This window comes from Hemicordylus capensis, chromosome 6, assembly GCF_027244095.1.
Source record: "Hemicordylus capensis ecotype Gifberg chromosome 6, rHemCap1.1.pri, whole genome shotgun sequence".
NCBI lineage: Eukaryota > Metazoa > Chordata > Lepidosauria > Squamata > Cordylidae > Hemicordylus > Hemicordylus capensis.
In genome coordinates this window covers 43,447,931-43,470,049 of record NC_069662.1, presented here as the reverse complement: position 1 = coordinate 43,470,049, position 22,119 = coordinate 43,447,931, and the positions used below count along the sequence as shown (strand labels likewise).

The window sequence follows — 22,119 nt, the reverse complement described above, 5'->3', positions numbered from 1 at the left end:
CCCCCTCCTGCCCCACTCTCTCTTGCCCCCTCCCTCCTGTCCCATTCTCTCTTGCCCTCCCTCTCCCTCCACCCACACTGAGCATTTTACTGCGGCGGGTGGCCATTTTCGGCCAGACCTCACCGCCTCCACAGGCCCTCCTTACTGGGTGGTGGGCAGCTGAAAAGGGCCCCGCCGTTCCTCCTCCCGGGCATAGAACAGGGAAGTACTGCTGCCCGATTCACTCCCTGCCCAGGCCTCCAATGGGTGCCTCACCTCCAGTCGGACCCGCCTCCACTGCTGGGGTGCCAGCATCCAGTCCTCCTGGGTGTGCCTCAGGCAATCAGGTGCCTTTGCCGTCCAGCCAGTCAGCTGGGCGCCGGGACTCACATTCCAAGGCACACCCAGGAGAATTATGTATATAGATTTCCAGGTTGTCTCTCCACTGCATCACACAAGCACTTATTTTAGTCCTTCAAAATAATAATAATAATATAAATACTTTTTTTATTTAAAAAGTGATGAGTACAAGCAAGACAACCATCTCTTCTGCATCTATCCCCTATCATAACATTTTCTTCTTTATATTTGTCTTTTAAATGTAGGCATCTTTCATGCAACCCTGGAGTTCACTTTTTATTTTAAAGGGGGCCTTTTGGGTCCCCCACTGCAGCAAGGCTATTCCTTCCCTCATTACATTTGTACATATCTCTTTCTGCTGCTACTCAGGACTAGTGTGAATATAGCAATGAGAGAAAAGCTGTACTCATTCTTTTAAAAATTATCATTCCATTAAGCCCATAGATGGGTGGAGAAGCATTTTGAATTTGAGACTTCAGATGAAGACGTCTGAAGTCTCTAATTCAAATTCTGAAATGCAAAAACCCAAATCCCTGTACATTTTGATCAAATTCGCTGAAGCAAATTCTTCATGCTGCTTTTCCGCTTATGGGTTTCATATCCTCAAAATGGTAGGCACTGGCAGGTCTCAGTGGCAGGCCTCACATTCTGTTCGTGTGGTACAGATATGAGTCTCAGTGGTGTTTTTTAAACATTTATGAAACGATGTCTTTCTCTCCTTTCTAAACCAATAGATCCTGCTTGCCTGTTCCCAAATACAGAAGCAAACATTTTGTCTTCCCCCCAACTACACACCCTGCCCCACTTCTGACCCATCCACCAATTTTTATTTTATTTAGACCATTTTCTGCAGCAAGGACTTCAACATGAAACAGCTAGATAGAATCTACATAAATGGTGCTATAGTGGTTAGAATGTTAGACTAGGACCAGGGAGACCTGAGTTCAAATCTCCATTCAGCCATGAAACTCACTGGGTGGCTCTGGGCCACTCACGTATCTCTCAGCCTAACCTACCTCACAGGGTTGTTGTGAGGATACACATAAACATGTACACCGGACATGGACTCCATGGAGGAAGAGTGGAACATAAATGTAAACATAAATAAATAATACAATAAATTAAAAACCACAAACTGTACAAATGGGCAGGAAAGTAACAGATCCAGTAGTAGCAAAATTTGGCAGGCAACAAAACAATTTAAAGGTCATGCACCTAATGGCGCAGCAGGAAATGACTTGACTAGTGAGCAAGAGGTTGCCGGTTTGAATCCCTGCTGGTATTTCCCCCAGACTATGGGAGACACCTATATGGGGCAGCAGCGATATAGGAAAATGCTGAAAGGCATCATCTCACACTGCATGGGAGGAGGCAATGGTAAACCCTTCCTGTATTCTACCAAAGACAACCACAGGGCTCTGTGAGCGCCAGGAGTCAACATCGACTCAACAGCACACTTTACCTTTACCATGTTTTAATGTGGTGTCTAAAAGACAGGATAGTAGGCATTAGATGAATGTCTCGGGGGGCAATATTCAATAATAGGGGCAGTGCCACAGAGAAGGCCCTACTGTCTGATGGTGGAGATGCTGGAACAGACCCTCAGGCGATGATCTCATTTAACAGGCAATTTCCTAAACTCCCATGTCGCTTCTTACCCCCTCGCCCACTCCTCCTGGCTGCTACCCTCTCTCACCATATCTCTCCATCTCCAGCTGGAGGTCACCAGGCTCACAGTAGTTCGGGATCCAGGCTCCCACTCCTTTCTTGGAAGGAATGCTCATAACCTGGGATTTGGGAGCAAATCCCATTTTGCTCACGACCTGCTCTTCAGACCACTCTGTGACTCTATTATATAATTTATAAGCCTGTTACCAAAAGGACATGGGAAATCCCTGAATCAGATAAACTCTCCATGGATGCTGCTCTGAGCTCCTTGGAGGGTATAAAGGGCTATCAATACATGAAATGGCTAAAGGGAGCATGTAGGCAGAATTAGTGCACTGGAAACCTAGAGTGGGGAGGTGGGAAAACCTTGGCTTTCCACTGGGTCTCTTGTGGGGTTTCTTTCTTTTTAAAGCAGGGTTTGTTTGTTTTTTTGCCTAAAGTCTTTGTAATATTAATACAGATAGCCATCCCCCCTGCCCTTAATGTCTTTCCCTCCCTTTCTTGCTTTAGCTGGCTCTTAGAACCTTGGGTGGGGGCTGGTTGAAGAAACAAAATCAACAAAAAGAGCATCTGGGGATTTTTCAGTTCTTCCTCATCCACTGCACTGCGTGTAAAAAGCTGGTAAAGGACACTCAAGGACAACACTGTTGAGAATCCTCTCTTCTTCTGTCTCGGGAAGCGGGGGAAAGCACACCACCTTCCAGTTAATTCTGGATATTACCTTGTCTCCCCCACCAGTTTTCTTTATTGAATCACCAAATTTTAGTAGAGTGCTCTCCACACAACGCATCATGTATTTCAGCCTCCTGCCTACAAGCAGGATTCCCATCCTGCCTGTATAGTAGCTCTCTTCCCTGTGCCTTTAAAAATCTGCACAGATTCTACAGCTGCCTTTGGTACATGGTTCCATAGGTGAACATTTAAAAGTGTTTAATTTGTAAGATGGGCGGTGCCAAAGCTCAAAGCTCCCTGACAGACGCAACCACCCATGGCGAAAGTGAGTAGGTGTGGTCAAGTGCGGTACTGGCATAAGGTTTAGCAATGGAACCACAGCATCACTGTCTGTAAGCTATAATCCAGTGTGGTGCACTCAGGGGTATTCATCTTTGCCTGGCAAGACCTACGTTTAAATATCTGCTCAGTGTCAGGATCCATCAGGACACGAGTCTTGATAAGTTCTCCTTTGGGTAGGAGGAGGAGTAATAGGCCCCAGCTGGACTTCCCAGCAACAGGGGCGCACCTAGGCAGTTTTGCTGACTGGACCACCCCTGCCGCGAGGCCCACCCCCACTGTGAGCCCACCCCCACTGTGAGGCCCCCCAAACCTACTTTTGGGGGGCCTCCATCCGTGCCAAACCTCTATGGGGTGTTTTTTTAAATTACAGCCTCCGTGCAGCCGAGGGGTGGCTGCCAGGGGGCGGGGTTGAGCCTAGGCCAGCAGTCCTCCTCCCCACCCTGGTGGCGGCGCTGGCTGGAGCGTCACGCTAGACCTGTGCTCGGCCCAGCATATCTTTCTAACTGCGAGGCGCACCTGTGCAGTTAGAAAGAGATCGTCACAAGCTTGTGACGTCATAGGCTTGCGACGACCTCTTTCTAACTGCGCGTGCACGCTTTGCAGTTAGAAAGAGATGCTGGGCTGAGGACAAGTCCAAGTCCCTCCGGCCGCCGCTGCCGCTGGAGGAAAAAGAATAATAATAATTGCTGTCCCAGGCTCAACCCCCCGGCAGCCACCCCTCGGCCACTGAGAGGCGACTGGTGCCTGGCCCAGCCCCACACTGCGGCGATGGCCTGCACAGATGGCCGCCACTGGGGAGCATTTGGTGCCCTGCTAGTGGCAGAGAACCAGGCCAGATCCCCGAGGTCTGGTCCCAAGAGCACCTCTGCCCAGCAATGACAGGGTTCCCATGGCAATCATAAGTTCAAAGTTGCCCCCAAAAGACAAAGCAAAAAGTGGATTTTTTAAACCCCAGATATAAATCGGACTACACTCTAATGTGCAATTTTTAAAAACCAAATTGTGTGTGAAGTGCTCCCTGATAGCTCGCAGAGACTTATATATGAGGTAAATATGTGAACACCCCCCCCTCCATTTTGGAAGAGATGCGAACTAAAAGCTGGGCATGAAAGGAAAGGAGGTGGGGACTCTCTTTATAAATACCTCATTTGTAGCCAGACCTTTGCTGGTACAACATCTTGACATGGCAAGCTCCTACTACTCTCAATCAAGACTTCTGCTCCAGCCTCTTTCTTGGCTTTGGTTTGAGTCTGTTGCCTTGCTCTCATGGTTGCCTGTCTCTCATTTCTCTTGCCACTTAGGTCTCTACTCTGGCCCTAGTTTTTGACCCAACTTCTCTACCTTGTGTGACTCTCCTCATCCCGCTCCCAAACCTTGTGCACAGGCACTCACCCATGAAGCACATTGGGAAACTTTGGGATAGTTGCTTTCTCTCAGACCAATGTACCTCACAGGGTTGTTTCACATATACAATGAGAGGGGAGCACCATGTATGATATTTCCTTTGGAGGGAGGGTGAGATGAAGATGTAAGTATCATAAACATTTCGAAACCATTTTGGACAGAATTCTCACATGCTGTTGAGGCTAGTGCTTAATTTCTAAAAGGAGAAGTGTTGGCTAGACACGGCTGTCTAGCTGCCTGCTCTAGAGGGCATCCCTGCTCCATAATTCTGCTCAGAATCTGCTGGAGATGACAGTGAGCCATGCTGTAGTTGCTGGATGCTTAGTGAAAAGCACCTTGTACATGCTCTCCTTCACTGCAAACAACATATAGCACTTTCTCAAAAGAAGAGGCGTGGTCAGAGATAAGAGGGGTGTGGTTAAATTAGGAGGGGTGGAGCTACAAGATATGTTTCTTTGTCCACGTACATAATTGCCAATGCTGAAGCTGGAAACAGTGACTGACAGCTGGACCTTTCATTCCGGACTACTGTTGTGCTAAGGCAGGGGCTCTTCATTGTAAGTTCCAGAGGCCAGTGACAGCCTCATGTGGCTCTCCGACTAATTGTTCGTTGGATCTGTGTGAAGCTTCAGCCAAAGTTGAATATTCTGCACACTCCCTCTGGCACCATGAAAAGATGACCATTCTGTGCTGTGCCCAGTGCCACCGGTGGGGGGGGGGGCTCCTTAAAAAAAAGGCATCCTTCTTGAGCCCCAGCACCATCTTGGAAGGCATGCACAGAGTGTTAGGAAGTGCAGCTCTTCCCAGTGCTTTCCTCCTGGAGTTCTTCAGAGAGGGCTCCAACCTTCATAAATGGCCCTCAGAGCACTGAGAAGTGCAGTACTGTGTGGTGGTCAACCGAGTGAGAAATACTACTCACATTGAAGGTTTCTTTCCAAAGTGGCCGCTGCTTGCAAAATATCACCATGCTAAGGCACACATGTTGTACTTGTACAACAGGTATTCAACCTGTGGTATGCCTAGCTCATCAGCAGAAAAATGCCTCCATTTGGGCAAGTCGCATTCAAAATGTAAACAGCAGGGGGAGCAGTCTCGCAGCAACTCACAACCAGAAAAAAAAACAGCAACTTTTTCACGCCGGATACACGACGTCCTAGCTCTATATCGCAGCGATTAAATTTGAAACAAGGCATTGGAAATGTGAACAGTACCCTGCTCTCCGCGTAGGGACTGCAGTGTCACGACGCAGGAAGTATGGAAGCACACTTCTGAGATACATTCTGACCCCGTTGTAGGGTCTAGTCTGGAAAGCACCCTGTGGTGGTGTAACTTGGCTCCTTTTACAAGTGCAGAATTAGTCAGGATGTCAGCCACTGACCCTTAATCCCAGATGTATATGGGGCTTGCTGTGGTTACTCTGTGTTGAGGGGAAGGCACTCTGTGCATGTTCAGAGCCTTTGCTGTTGCTTCATGTTTCTGGGCTGAGGCCTGGGATTGAAAAACAAAAGAAAAGAAAAGAAAACACAGGTTCTGAGGTATAGCCCTGGCTGAGATTAGACCCTGGAGTTTTCATAACCTCTTTGAGCCGGTTGTTCCAACTGCTTTAAGTCAGAATAGTGCATTGATCCATAGAGTGACCAAGAGTCAGACATGACTGAACAGATAAGAAGAAGAAGAAGTGTTAATGATTAGGGTCATGGACTGTGGAGACCTGAGTTCTAATCCCCACTCAACCATGAGACTCATTGAGTGGCCTTGGGCCAGCCATTCCTTCTTATCCTAACTTACTCACAGAGCTGGTGTGAGATAAATTGAGGGGGGACATGTATGCCGTGCTAAGCAACTTGGAGGAAGGGCAGGATGGATAAATATTTATTTATTTAAAATATTTATGCACCCACCCACCCCAGTTCAGTACACTACAGCTCGGGTCGGCTCACAACATTTATAAAATAGTTACAATGTAAACTCAGGCTTATACAATTAACCAAATTAAGTTAAACAAGTTAAAAATCCAACCTAAAACCAGTTTAAATTTCAAATTAAAAGTCATTTAAAAAGCTAAAAACTAAGAATGATAAAAACTAAAGAACTTACCAGATATAAGCAACAGGTGAAACATTAAAGAGCCTCTTTTAAAAGATGGGTTTTTAGTTGTTTTTCAAAAACACGGAGGGAGGGAGCATGGTGAAGCTCTACAGAGAGGGCGTTCCAGAGCCAGGGGACCACAATCTGTCTCGTCTCCACCAACTGGATCTCTGTTAGTAGTGGGGCTATGAGCAGGGCCTGAGATGATAAGTGGAGGGCCCTGGCAGGTTCATATGGGCAAATGATGTAAATTGGGATAATTCTTTAAATGAGAAATGGTGAGACTAAAGCCTGCTTGGAATTGTTCTCTGTGTCCTAGAGGACCTGCCTTACCCCAGCCTGAACTGTGATGCAGAAGAGTGACTGAAATCACATAGTGGTCAGAGGAAGGTGTGTGAGCCCCTGCTCAAATGCTCCGGGGTTTTGAGCCGGACAGTTTATTACTTGGTTACCAGTCCAGTTATAAACTATCAAAAAGCCATCATTGAGGCTCGCTGTTGGTCTTTAAGAGAGCCCTAAAAACTTATTGTTTGGCCTGGCTTTCCAGGGTTTGCAAAGTGTTTTTAGAAGTATTTTAATTGGTTTTAAATGGTTTTGAATTGTTTTTGTATTGTTTTTAGCACTGTGTTTTGAATTGTGTGTTTTTATGTCTTTTTAAAGTTGTTGTATACCGCCTAGAGCCTTTGGATGGGGCGGTTTATAAATGTAATAAATAAATAATTTAAAAAATCATTTTGCATTTAGAATATTATCGTTTTCTGTAGTTGCCTTCATGTAATCCCATCAATCCATGGAATACATTTGAGTTTGCCAAGCACTCAGACCCTTGAGCATGCAAGGTCTTAAGACAAGGGGTTCCCAAGTCCTATTACAGATTGATTAGCATTTCCTCTTACCATCTGAACATAGTTATTTGAGTGGCAGCCAGTACTAGCAACTAGGGTGCTGTCCCATAGAGATGTGGGGATAGAGTAAAGTTGTGCCATCGAGTCGTGTAAGGTTGTGCCACCTTGGCGACCACAGAGCCATGTGGTTTTCTTTGGCAGAATGCAGAAGGGGTTTACCATTGCCATCTCCCATGCAGTATGAGATGATGCCTTTCAGCATCTTCCCATAATCCTATAATTTTAATTCTGTACACCACCTAGAGATTTCGATATTAGGTGGGCGCTATATACATTAAATAAATAAATAAATAAATAAATAAAATATTGCTGCTGCCCAGTATAGGTGTTTCCCATAGTCTGGGAAACATACCAGCAGGGATTCAAACCAGCAACCTCTTGCTCCCTAGGCAAGTTACTTCCCTGCTGTGCCATTAGGTGGCTTGTAGAGATAGAGCAGCTCCCTAATCTGCATTCATGAAGGTTCAGTTCTAATGCAATTCTGATTTGACTGTTTTTGGAATACATTCAACATTTCCCATAGAAACATAGGAAGCTGCTGCCTTATACTGAGTCAGACCATTGGTCCATCTAGCTCAGTATTGTCTACAGGCCCTATTCCCCAAGGCGAATATCTTACCGTAGACAGCACCCATCCAAATGTAAACCAGGGCATATCCTGCTTAGCAAAGGAGACAATTCATGCTCGCTACTGCAAGACCAGCTCTCCCAGAGTGGAAATCTCCGCTCTGATTTCCAGTAACAGGCATATAGGGTTGCACCACATTAGTGTAGGGAAAGAGCCATGCTCCTGTCTTTGCCTGTAGAACATCATGGCCAATGCCAGTATTTCTGAAAGTCAGACTATGTGTTCTTAACTCTATCACTGTGTTATAGTCCTAACATCCAAGTGATAGTTTTCAAATGGGAACAGGAAATAAGAGCTGTGCATTGCTCTCTATCTCCCACTCCTTATCTCTATGTCTGTAGGCAGGGGTTTTTTTTGCGGGGGTGGGGGGCCAGCAGGTGTTGACCAGCAAACACATGCCTTAAGTTCAAGGCTAGTGACACTGTAGACCTTTGTGTCTCAGTTTCCAAAAGCTCCCAAAAGCTTTGTGATGACATTCATGCAGCTGAAAGCACAACACTCAGATTCTGTGCTTTCCAGAGACCAACGGCAGATGCATAGATAAATACTGTGTAAATAATTCAGCATGAATGACAATCATTAAAACAAATGAACAAAGCATGTTTTGTGAAAGATTATCCTGGCTAATTTTTGTTTTCTTGTGGGTGTTTCCCCCCCATTTTGTGTTATGTCGTGGTTGGGGTTTGTTTCTTTTCAGTTCACCTTGCTTGGAACAATGCATCCTTTTGCAGACTCAACATAATCACCATGGGTCTCCAAACCCCCCCCGCCCTCCAACCCGGTATACTAGAGCAGGAATATTTGAACAAGGGGAGATTTTGCATTCAGCATTGGCTGTAGAAACCAAGTGAGATTGATGGTGACAATTAAAGATTACTTCCCATGAAGGAGAGGGGAGAATATATCCACACTGTAGTGCCTTGTGAATTTGATTTGGTGCTTTAGCATATTGGTCTTCAGCAGTGCATCTTGATGATTGATCTAAGGTGTGTTTCCCCATCAGTGCTTCTTCTGACTGAAGGGGTAACTGAGTTACCCCTGCTAACTGAGCAAAGAGACACTTTTTAAAGTGGTGAGACTCTCTTATATTGAGCAGGGGGAGAGAAACTGGTCCTAACCAACCCCAGCACAGCATCCCTCCAGTGGCTGTTACTGGTGCCTATCTTATGTGTCTTTTTCGATTGTGAGCCCTTTGGGGACAGGCAACCATATTATTTATTTATTTTCCTATGTAAACTGCATTGAGAATGTTGGTTGAAGAGCGGTATATAAATATTCATAGTAGTAGAGCTGCCACTATTTTCTTAATTTTTTTTTTTTTTAATAGTGAAACTTGTCATTCCAGCAGTCGGTGTGGTAGTGCATGCTGCTATTCTCAGATACCACCAGGCATTGCTTTAAAGACAACAACCACCATGATGGGTTGAGCGCTACTGTCCTGAACTTCTCCTGGTTTGATTGGGTCCAATGAATGGTCGGGAAATGGGTGCAACAATTCTGTAATCTGGTATGGAACTTAACCATCCCTTGACTGAGAGACCAGTGGGAGCCTTGAGTAAGAGTAGGATTGGAATATAATATATACTAGCTTAACCTGTGCAGAGCATCTGCACACTAGTACTTGATTGCTCCCCTCACCCCCTGCCTCAGCCCCCCTCACCTCAGAGATCTCGTCTCCACCCTCACCTGAGCTGCACTCCTGCTTCTGTTGCTCCATCCGCCTCACCCCTCTTGCTCATGGCTGCAGCTTTGCTGACGCCTATTGGCCAAGCTTCAGCCCCCTATCTCCAGAGACTTCCCCACCTTCACCTGAGCCCCACTCCTGCTCCTCCCCACAGGAGTAGCAGCAGCAGTGGTTGACTGGGCCCTTCCTTGCTGCTGCCACTGCCATGGCCGCTCGTTCCCCTCAGGCTGCTGACAGGCCTGGGCCCATCCCTTCCCTCCCTCTACCAATGGCTTCAGTAGCCCCACACAGCAGCAGTGGTTGTCTGGGCCCTTTCTTGCCATGGCCAATCATTCCCCTCAGGCCGCTGACAGGCTCGGCCATCCCTTGCCCTCCCTTCTTTCTCTCATAGTCATAGTCTTTATTTTGGTCTTTGACCAGCACAACAGCCAAATAGACAAAAACGGTTCAATCTACTCCTACAAAATAATAAAAAGTCTCTAGAAAATTACTTAGTACAATAAGTAGAAGAAGCTAGAAGTTAAAACTATGAACATAAAACTATATATAAAAGTTAGTCAACACTAATAACAGAATGACACTGAGGATAAAGGTAGCAAGACAGCAAAATTATGTAATTAATACAGAGCGGTGTTAAATCTCATAGAATATTTAGTTCTTAATGAGCTCTAAACGAATTTTGCTAGCTATAAGGCAGAACTTAGCCACATTATTGGATCTAGAGTCACTCTGATCTGCCAAGAGGAAATTTAGGTAAAAGAAATCAGTACAGCCTGGATATGAGCTAATATCTGAAGAGATGAGCTTATGCCGAATATCACGGTAATAGTGACATTACAAGAGTACATAAGCTGTCATTTCAATCTCAGCAGAGCCACAGGGGCAAATACGCTCTCCATATGAAATTCTTTGATATCTCCCTACCAACACAGCTGTGCAGAAGGCACTGCATCGGGCCAATATCAGGGCTCTGCGGTACTTTGGGATTGTTAGCTGATTTAAATAGTTGGCGGGGGTGAGCCTTCTTCCCCTCACTTCTTTTTATCTCTTTCTCTTTCCTCCACTCACGCTTGCCCTCTGTCTTTCTCCCCTTCCCTTCTTTTTTCTCTCGTTCTCTTGTTCTCTCTCTCCCCCTTCTGGAATCAACAGATCTTGTTCATCTTGTATCCTTATCTAATTCATACAGTGGCAGCCTCCTTCTCCTGAAGGGGCTCTTTCCTCCCTCACAACCCGCTTTACAATCCGTCTCCCCACTATCCTTTTAGATTCCTCTCCTCTACAATCAAGAACATCTTCCGACCAGTAACAGTTGCATTCCAACCAACCTTAACTCCTCCCCATCTGCATATGGAATCCCCACTGCCCATTCAAGTGGTTCTGTTCGCGAACTCTCGCAAGAGCTGCCATGCACGGGAATGCCTGTCGCCATGCATGCTCCCCACTTCCCCAGGGAATGTTACTTAGATTTTGGCTTTCTTTGGAGGAGAAATCACTGGAGGCTTATGGTGTCTTTGTAATATTTGGTTTATTTACCATTACACAAGCTGAGTATTAGATGGAGTTGAAATAGCAGCCCATTCCTGCAACTTCAAGTTGCATATTACATTTGATTCTCTTAGCGGGGGAACTGCACCGCTCTACCATTAGCACACTTACAGAAATATTCAACTAGTCTCCTGAATTATTAGCCAGAGATAGCCTAACAAAAGAATAGGCTAGCTAGTATTCATGGTCATAACCCCAAACTTGTATCTCTGTGTGTGTGTGTGTGTGTGTGTGTGTGTGTTTATATATTGAAGTCCCCAATTTTGCCGTGGGCATTACCCAGGACTCAGCATGAAGTTGGAACAACATTCAGGTCTTTGACTGGCCTGCCACATCTGAAGTTTGCACAAGGCTTGGAAAGCCATCTCCCTGACATGAGGCAATTGGGAAATTGTGCTTTGCTGGCTGTGGAGATTGGCCACCAGCCAGCCAGAGGCTAGGCTAGAGAGGCAACCAAGACATAGGAGAGTCTGAAATCAAGCTTAGCACTGTTCATGCATTTCAGATTGAGTGATTGGTTCGGACTTTTGGCTATGAATCTGAAGAACTCCAGGCTTTGGTTCCATGGTGGGCCGACCCTGAGAGTTCCTTTCCTGGTTCCTTGGTTGCCATGGTTATTGGTTCCTGTATCTGTAGGCCTCAGTAGACAGGGACAAGCCTCTTTCAAAGGAGGCCTCCTCCCTGTCGTGCTACCATGGCAGATTTGCAAGAGCTTGATCTGGAAAGGAAAGGCTGGCGCCTGAGCGAAGGCCAGTAAACGAGAAATGGAGCAATAGAACAAAGGGGTCAAACAGCAACGGCCCTTGATGGATGGAGGACAGTAGAGGCGCCTGTTGCTTTCCTGGAATTGCTCTCTTTCCTGCCGGTCCTCCTGGAATGAAGCTCTTGTAAAAGCTTAAAAGTTTGCTGTCATTTCTCCCCCTCTCTGCTTCTCTCACCCCAAGCCTTGGAGATTTGAATTAAACTGCACGATGTGGGAGGAAGGAGAAGAAAAGGGCCTCATTCCCTGACAAGACAATGGATCAAAGAGACTTCTCAGGGCTGTATTTTCCAAGTGTCTGGCATGGCACCACTTGTGGTCAGCTGCCTTCTAAACCAAAAGACTCCTTTTAAGCTTCTGGAGCCCATTGAGAAAAAGGTGGTAGGAGAGGAAGGGAAGATTGCAACAGGAATAGGGTGCTCACTTGCTCTTTCTTAAATGCTGCATGTCACACTTTCCCAAGAAATCCAAAAGTTCTAGTGGGCCCAGGGTTTCAAGGTTTCACAGTTGCAAAATCAGGAAGATTGAGAAAATGGTCTTTGCCCTTCCTATGAAATGGCATAAGACATTTCTGGAAGCTGGAGAGGGGAGGCAGTCTCTCCATAGCATTCTGATCAGTCCTATGAAGGTCTCTCTCTCTCACACACACACTCATACATACACACACACAATTGGCCATTGGAAATCTTAATCAATCATATCTTTGGCTTCTGAAATTTTCAATAGACATTAGGGCTGTGCACAGAACCATTTCGGCACCAGTGCGGAACTGTCCAGGAACTGTCTAAAGATAGGAGCTCAAATTGTCGCAACAGCATCCTCGGGCAGCAACTTTATGGAGGCAAGCTGTCTGCAGCACCCTTCCTGGCACACTAGAGGGGCCCTGATCCTGACTGTACTTAAGGTCACGATTCCTCTTCCTGAGTAGGCCTTTAAAATCAGATGGCTTGTGTTGCCTGGTGAGCATGGTTGGATCGAAGCTTCAGTTCAGGCTGACCACAGTCTCCATTCTTGAGGTCATGGCAGGGACTATTGGAGCAGGGTATCAGCTGGGACATTTTTAACCCCTCAGTTTTTCAGGTCCCCTAGATGGAGTTCTGGTTCATGCTGGGGCCTATAGAGAGGGGGATCCTCTGAGGAAGTCTCACTTGATTCCACTTCTGAATGATGTCAGCTCTTGACAAAAATAGATTTGTGCTTTTTTTAAACAAAGAAAAGAAAGGCAGTTGAGATCCTCAGGAAATTGAACTCTGCAGCCAGTATTAAATTCTGCACTTTTGTCAAAACATGAACAATCCTGATTTTGGTCTGAATTGCTAGAGTCATTTGTGAGGGGTTGGTGGGCAGATGTCCCACCTTGCAGCAAGTGGCTGAACCCGACACCCTTTCAGTCCCTTCTGACTTTATGATCCTGTGAAATGGCCTAGCTTGACGAGATCAGCACCAAAGGGTGCTGTTTGCATAGCCTTTGTTCAGTGTGTTCTGGTTCAGCTACGGAGCTGCATAGTTTATGTGGGGCATCTCAAGCTCATCAGCAGGTCAGCTGAAATCATTGTGGCAGAACTGGGTCTTATCTATATTGGAATGACATTGCACTGAGACAGGAGTGGGCCAGGTCATTGCCAGCAGTTCTGATCTGTAGGTGGGCAGGGTGAGTTGATACTTAAATCTTATTTAAATCACTGAGAAAAAAACTTGGCTTAAATTATGTTTCCTGCTGAAATAAAAAATAGTGCATAATCCCTGTGTGTTTGTGGGCAGTGTTCCCTCTAAGGCGTGCGCACATGTGCACACTCACAAATTTTTTGATGTCTGCTCAGTTAATTTTAGATCCCGCTCAGGTTGAATCCGGAAGGCCCAACTCTGAATGCATGTGTGTGCACACACTGCCTTGAGATTGCTGCCCAGAACAAAACTCATTTTGCACACAGTTGAAATAAATGAGAGAGAACACTGTTTGTCGGTAATAGATACCTTTACTCATTACCTGTGACAAGCTGCCCTGAATCTCTTTGTTGCATTGCTTACACTTGGCACATCTTCCATTTTTGCCTGGGGAAGGAATTTCTTCAAAATATTCCCACATAGGGCCTCTCATGCCCAGAAGCCATGGCAATTTTTCTGTGGCGAAGTATGGAGGGAATATAGAAAGCTATGCACTGAATAATGTATTCCCTCTTTCTTTTTGCTCTGTCTCCCTTCCTACATTGTGTTTCTCTCTTTACCAACTGCTTTGCTTTGGCCCAGTCCTACTATAAAAAATCCTACTATCCAGTTTGTATCATTCCGCATGTGACTTTAGTCTGCTTAGAAATAGAAGCTGAAAGTCCAGAAATTTCCAGAAGCGAGAGCTGTTAGTTACTGGGCAGTGGTGGGTAAACTAGATCCATTTTCATGAGACGAAAATGAAATGAATGCCCTTTGGTTGGGAGGGGGCACGATAGAGGGGAGGGTTGGGACCCTGCCAGCTCTGCCCAAGGCTATTTGAATGGGAGGCAGCCAATGATGAGGGCTGCTTTCTGGGAATGGACTGGAGTTCTCCCAGAGAGGAGAACGGTCAAGGGTAGTGTTGAGATTTCCATGTGTGAATGAGGGAAGCAGCTATAAAACAGGTAGTGCGGGAGGAGGAAACAGGATGATAGTGCAACCCTGTCCCCAGCATTACTCTGAGGCATTTGCCAATGCAAAGGAACTGGAAGTTAAACCCCTGAAGAGGTGGGTGCCCTGCTCACACCCACCATTGCCTGGCAATGGTAAATAATTGTGCAGCCATTTACAAGGGTGCAGAAATGTTGGCTCAGTTCACCAGCCAGACAAAATTGTTACTGGTCAGATGATTCCTCGCACTATGGCAGTATACTTGCTATTGGGAAGAAGCGACACTAGCCTGCCTCATATGAGTATAAAATGCACACACAAACTATTGGGTAATAAGCGGCTCTAAGTATGCTTAAGCTGGAAAGGAGAGGGATACAGAGAAAAGGAAAATGCCTTCTTAGAAAGGCCTGCTTCAAATTGAGGCATTGACTAGGTGTCATATATTAAACATTAACAGCTGAAAGGATTTTAAAAGAACGAACTGCTAAGAACATGTTTGACCACTGACTTGCTTTTCCATGCAATGAGAAATGTAAATATAGATATTTATGCTGTGCTCTCACATTGGCTTTACATAGTTGATCAAACACTAGACTAATCCATATATTCTGCCAGATCTAACAGAGTATATTGCAATAAATTCCTATGGCTTTTAGCAGCAGTCTTGCACAGACGCACTCTTACCACAGGACTTCGGGGCCAAAGTCCAGGGCCTCCACAGCCCCTAGGGGTTGTGACAGATTAAATCCTCTTTAGTCTGTCCTGGGTGGTGTGGCCACCTGGCGGAGCATGATGATGCTTAATTTGCAGGTTGTGGGGCGGGGACTCCAAAGGCTTTTAGGTCCAGGCTCCAAAATTACCTAGGTACATCTCTCTTCTTGCATGAATAAGCACTCTAGGGTTTGACCAGATTACAGCAGATCCTGATATAAGGTCTTTCAGAGTACGGCTGAAAAGACCTCCCCGCCGTCTTGTGCCCAGGTCAAGCACAGGTGTGAGAGGAACCAGAGGACTCAAACAGGACGTGTGAACAGAGAGAATGAGCATTACAGCTTCCTTTTCCACGAAGCAAATAATAGCCCTTCTAGGAAGCTTGCTGGCAGCAATAGGCCTACATGGCCAGACAGAACAAAAGAGGTATCCTCGCTCCCCCTCCCCTGAAACCTGCTCTCGGGTGGGGCGCTCCCTCCTCTCCACCCCCTCAATGTCAGCACCAACCCGGAACCACCCCAGGCAGGCCAAAAGGCATCCACATCCCAGCCTCTCAGACACCATTCGGACACTGGCAGGGGATGGAAGCACTCCCTGGGTAACAAGGTGCTCTGCTCTCTGCTCCCCTCCCCTCTGCTCTCCTCCTCACCGGGCCTTTAGAACTTGCTGCCTTTGGTCATGTCGAAGACGTTTGCCTTTGACAGCCCGGAGGACCCACAGTGTGCGTGTGCCATGATAGTCACGCAGCTGCTCCCAAGTGAAGTCCCACCGCTTCATATCGGGCAGGGGAGTGGCCTGGCTCTGCCACCCTTCTCCCCTCCGCTGCTGCGTTAGAGCGGGAAAATCGGCTCTCCTGCTCTGACCGCAGCAAGAGCCAATTGGAAATGGTGATGGGCGCACATGTACCCTGTGACGCCATTATCAAGGCACCTGTTGCCTATTCCCAAGTAGAGGTCTTGCCGTCAGTGGCAGGCAGCAGTGGTGAAGATGGTGGTGTGTGAAAGAGGTGCACACAAGGACGAGGCAATTTCCCCACTCGTCAGGCAACATTTTTCACTTGTCTCCGGCGAGTATACCAGTGGACTTCTGCAGCCATGGCCATTTAAGTATATTTTTATCTTATCAGGACGATAATGTCTGTTACATCTTTTCCCCTCTTCTTTATTTTTTCAACCAATTATGTAAAACTTGACATCAACTCATTTTTTGGTATTCATAGGTCCCTATACTGTGAAACCCTAAGCTGTAGCTTACTCTGCTTGTGCCTAAATTCGGCATGGTAACAGGGAAATGTGGAACTATGTATGGCAGTCTCTCCTGGACCTTACAGTTGATGACATAGTCCAGCTTCCAGGCTCTTCTCTTGTGAGACGGGGGAGAAGGAGCTGCAGGTGGATTCCGACCACTTTCCATTGATCTGAAGCCTGGATATGTATGAAAACAGCATTTGCCTTTTTATTGTTGCTTGAGTAGGGTTGTATGCCAGTGAATGTGTGCCTTTTATGGATGAGCATGTGTGTGTGTGTGTGTGTGTGTGTGTGTGTGTGTGTGTGTGTGTGTGTGTCAGAGAGAGAGAGAGAGAGAGAGAACGTTTCCACAGGCATTGATGGCAGTTGGCTGTGGATTGGTGGGATTGTGTGTAGTTGTGTAAGAGAGGGACTGGAGAATTGAGGACGGTAGTGTTTTTTTCTTTTTCTTCCTTTTGGTGCTTGCGGTTTTGCAGTTAATGCTTTGTACATTGCTAAACAAAAACTATGCCAAATTCTAACCCATATTCTGAAATGTCTCCAGTCATTCCCCACATACTTTCAAGCATATCTCCATAACCACAAGGGGTAGACTATATATGAATGAAAGCAGAGATTCTTGGGAAGCGGCACCCAATTCAAGATTATGTGGCTTTTATGCACTCCTGCAGGATTTCAACTTTTATACAACCTAGGCATTAGCCATGTATTAACAAGTGTATAATTGAAGTCATAAAGCCTAGATATTTGTGTGCATGTATATTTAAATGCAGCTAAGGGCCAAATGACAAATTCTGATAAATGCATAGTTTGGCCCTGCACATTTGTCTTTTCTAGGGACTGGTGGAGGATAATTGGAACAATAATACACTTTTGTATATTGCTTTTGGGTATTCAAAGCTTTTAAATACTCAATCTTCTAATCCTCATAATAGTCCTGTAAGGTAGGTCACTATTATGTTTCCCATATTTCATATGATGGAACTGAGGCTGAAAGTGTGGATTGCCTAAAGCCACCTAATGAATCAGTGGCAAAGGTGATATTTGGAGATTTTCTGGTTTGTATTTCAGTTTCTTAGCTACTATGCTGAGCATGCAAGCTCACATACAACAGCTGTGTAGAGCTGTTGTATATGAGCTTGTGCAGAGCAGATATAGAAGATATAGGCACCAATTCTGGACAAGGACGAGGCAGCCATCCATTGATACGAGCTACAGTACCTGTTGGCAGCTTGTGAATCTCAGCTGGATCTTTGATAATTTCTGATGTATAGTTTGGAGCACTGAATGTCATGGGAGCTGCTGGTTCACATGCAGTGTTGCTTGTGTGAATAGATTATACCTGTGAGTGGGGAAACACCAGCCCCAGGGTAATGTGTGAATTGACTCTAAGCCAATTCTTGACAAATCCCAGGCACCAGAGAGCCATGGTGCCTAGAATTTAATCATGCGTCTAGATTAGGAGATTCAGAGATAGAATTACTTAACACAATCTTTATGTGTCCTAGGCAGCCCCTTTTCTATTCTAAGTCTGTTACCTGTAAAGCAGATAAAGAGACACCCATATATATACCCTCCCCCTCCCCAATGTCCATCACTAAGTCTGGTAATTTTGTCAAGTGTCCATTGTCTGTCTCCTAAATTTTGAGGCTGGTTCCTAGATCCAAATAAAATTTGCCAAGGCCTTTTTACGAGGGGAGCTTTTACTCCACTTGCAGGACCTTTGAGCATGGTTATAAAACAGTTTCCCAAGAAAGTCATGAACACAAATTTGGTCCACATAAAATACATTTTATTGAGTACAGAGTAAGAGGTTTTGACTTGTAATTTCAACAAGAGAATTCCCACGTGATACAGGTGATCTGATGGAGGTCCACCTGGGCTCAGTGCTTTACCTCTGTTTTTGGTTCTAAATGACAACTGGAAGGAAGTGGGGAAGGGAAGAGGTGGTGGGTGGTCTCCTTAATGGAAAGATCGCAATAGAAGGAACCTGAGATAATTCAGGAAGAGGAGTAGGTCCAAGGACCTACCACTAGAAATCAACTCACTAACCAGAGGGGCACTGATTTCATGGCTTTTTAAACTATAAAATTAGCCAGTCAAAAGGCCCCCAAAGGAAGGAAGGGAGGCCAAAGAGGCCAGGGAAGGAGAGGAGATGGCATCTGGCCAAAAGGACTGGAGGCAGGAAGGAAGGGATCCCAGAAGAAAAGAGGGGAAAAGAGGAGGGAAACCTGTCAAAAGAACTGGCCAAAGGATCAGAGTCAAAGGGCACAGGAACTGGGGAAGTTTGGAGAAGGAAGAAGTGACTTCTTTTACCAAAGAGGGAGAGCAAAGCTGCCAGCTTCCCTCTAAAGGGTGGACTGAGCAGTTGAACAATGAAGCTGTTGGGAATCAGGAAGTGGAATTTGAGAAGGGGGCAGTTCCTTGTACTGCCGGGGGCTGCTTACAGGAAAGCGGTGAACTGTTTTGAAGCTGTCAGGGTTCTATAAAGTGGGAGAGGAGGGGAGGAAAAGTGTTCCAATAAGACAAAGGGACACCTGAGGGCTGCCCTTGACCAGAAAATTGGCTGGAGGTTATCCTTTGGTGGTAAAAAGTAGGCCAACACAATTTCCATTCCTGATCTGATGGTACCCAAGCAGGCACTCTCACACACACTCACACCTAGGGAAAGGAAGGGGGAACAGAGGGGAAAGGGAAAATTCCTGGGAGCAGAGGAAGGATAAGGAGGCTCCCTGTACAACCTGTCTGATGTAAAGAGTCTGGTTCTCCAGTGGGGAAGGTGGGGTGCACTGATAAAAGAGCAGAGGTACACAACCTCTGGGATGAATCACAGAGGCTGCACAGTTTGGGGGCTTTTGACTGGCTAATTTTATAGTTTAAAAAGCCATGAAACCAGTGCCCCTCTGGTTAGTGAGTTGATTTCTAGTGGGGAACAATGGGTTTTGGAATAGGCAGGAAGATGGGATTTTCTCTAAAGTAAAGTGTTGACTTGAGAGATTTTGGCTTGTTGACTAAAGATTTGAAGGATCCTGGAGGTATGAAGGAACTGATTGATGTTAGCCCAGAGGCCAGGAGTGCAGGAACATGCAGAAGTGGAAAAAGAGCCACCATGCTTGCTTTGTCTTGAGAGTCTCAGAGCGCTTTAGAGTTTCTGTGCAGGAAGTCCTTTTTTGTGGGTTTTTGGTGTGCCCTGCCTGGGCTCCCACGAGATAGGAAGCTGTGGCTGCATTTCTTTCCTAGCTGGTTCCCTGGGCTACTCCTAGCTCATGATAAACACTGTTTTCTTCCTGGACCCTCCTAGCGACAGGCCAGGCCAGACTACATGCCTTTGTAGGGGTGTCGGGTGTGTATGGTATATAGGGAGTCCCATTTTTGGAATCCCTAGCATTCTGGCCTAGTTTGGATGATTACATGGCCAATGCTTCTCCATGTGGTGTGGGTGCAGACATGCTCCTTTACTTCCCCTATGTACGTAGCTCACATGTGATGCAGGTGCTGCACACAATTGCCCATTTCTGCAGGCATCAATTTTCCCCACAATCCCCTCCCCCATCCCACTTTAAACAAAATATTTGCTTGAGTGTTGTGCATCTGGGCCTCCAGGAAGAACACTCCCAAGAGACGTTATTGGAGGTGGGGGTGCACCATCATTCCTGCACCCTCTGAAAACCTGGTAAGTGTGCGAACTGCGCCTGAGTATCTGTTTGTTCCTGTGTCTGTTGCTGTGGCAAGCAGTCCTACTGCGTTTTGGTGAACAAGTGCCTCAGACCACATGACATGTGGCAGTGCCGCATGTTTCTCTCTTCCCATCTTTCATCGTGTTTGTTTTAATTCAAAGTTTTTAAACAAATCTTTCCTGATGTTGTTTGTTTAAAAAAAAAATACCACCCAGCCACCTACCCACCCTTTTATCTGATATATTTACCTCCTGCACCCTCTGTTCATCCCCAACCCTTGGCCCCCCAATCCCTTTCTGAACTTGTTTGTTCCTGAATTTCCTCCTTTCCTGTCCTTAACCAGGCGTCGGGCGAATTGCAGGAGGGAAGAAACCTGGACTCTGTTCCCTTTGTTTAAAGTCACCAGGTTAGTAAACGGGGTGGTTGTACTAGCGGGTGGGGTGGACTTCTCAGACCCTCTCCCATCCTTCACCATTTTCCCTCCAAAACCACCCCACCTGCACCACCCACCTAATCGCCATTCTCTTCATTGCAACCACCTCACGTAGCATTGGACCCTTTTCCTAATTTGCTGTTTCTAGCTTGATTAGAATCCTAGTAATGATGTCTTCAGACTTGGAAGAAAACCTTTGTTGCTTATTGATTTGGGCAAGAGGTCTGGAGAGTTTGTTTTACTGATGGGGAATGTGTGTGCGCGCTGTTGTTCTATGTTCATTGGCAAAGGTCATTAAACTTGTGTTCAAGCCACTCCTTCTGAGGGATCCACAAGACTGCTTGAAGGTATATGAGCCCCAATGTAAGCAAGAGTGACCCAGCATTCTTGGCAACTGTGTCTTATTGATTTCATCGGTTTGGTGTTCTTTCTTGCAGTGACTTCTGTCTGTGGTACATAAGGTTGTTACCCAGCTAGAATTTTACATGCTGAGCCTCATTGCCTGAATGGAGAGGTTGTAAAACCCTCCCAAATTCCAGCTGAGTAATTCTTGCTGTCAGTGTACATATGTGTGTGTACATGCCTATACACTAAGGTGTTAACTACAGGATGGTGGCTGCATCTGGAGATCTTCAATCCTTTCAGACCCAGAACCCTTCTTTAACCCCAGTCTTACAACATGGCCAGTGTTCCCTCTAAGGCGTGCACATGTGCGCACGCATACAAGTTATTAAATGTCCACTCAGTTAACTTTAGATCCCACTCAGGTTGAATCAGGAAGGCCCCACTATGCATGTGCAAACACACTGCCTTGGCGCTGCCACCCAGAACAAAACTCATTCCACACACAGATGAAAAAAATTAGAGGGAACACTGGATAGGATCTACTTTAAAAAACAAACAAACAAACAAACAAACAAACAGTGTTTCTTCTCTCTGTTTCTCCTCTTCTCTCTTCCCTGCATCTCACCCAGTTTGACCCTAAGTGTGCAAAGAAACAAGCAAGCAGAAAAGAAACTCTTCTGGTTGGGTGCACAGCCTTTGTTTTTAACCACAGGAAGTGTGTGTGGGGAGTGGGGGGAGGGAAGGGTGGCTGGGAAGGTTTAAGGAAAATGCAACTATGGTGACCCATGACCATGGTGATGGCTGATTCCAGGGGCTTAATACAGAAGGGCTCTCCGTATGTGCTCTACTGTGGTTGTGTTCAGACATAACGCGAAACCATTTTTAAAAAGTTAAACAAACCATGGCCTCATGTTGTATCTGAACCCAGCCATTGTGTCAGGCCATAAACATGATGTAATCTAAAAATGTGGTGCTGGCTTTATGGAATTAGATGGCAGTAAACAAACAAACAAACAAACAAACACAGACAGCTATGCCTTTGTGTAGTTTACAATAATTCTCAGAAAAGATTG

The 22,119-nt window shown here is 45.9% G+C and overlaps 1 protein-coding gene across 18 annotated transcripts in view; it reads left to right on the top strand.

Moving 5' to 3' along the window:
- The window catches only part of SRCIN1 (SRC kinase signaling inhibitor 1), a 402,584-nt gene that overhangs the window by 41,807 nt on the left and 338,658 nt on the right, over positions 1 to 22,119 (top strand). For 13 of the 18 annotated variants that reach the window (XM_053259948.1, XM_053259957.1, XM_053259952.1 and 10 more), the window contains exon 2: positions 20,612 to 20,674. The exons of 4 other annotated variants lie outside the window; for them this stretch is intronic. In XM_053259948.1, the coding sequence (XP_053115923.1) occupies positions 20,612 to 20,674 (63 nt within the window). Of the gene's footprint in view, positions 1 to 20,194; positions 20,265 to 20,611; positions 20,675 to 22,119 lie in introns of all 18 variants that reach the window. One more of the 18 variants, XM_053259961.1, reaches the window with a different exon arrangement.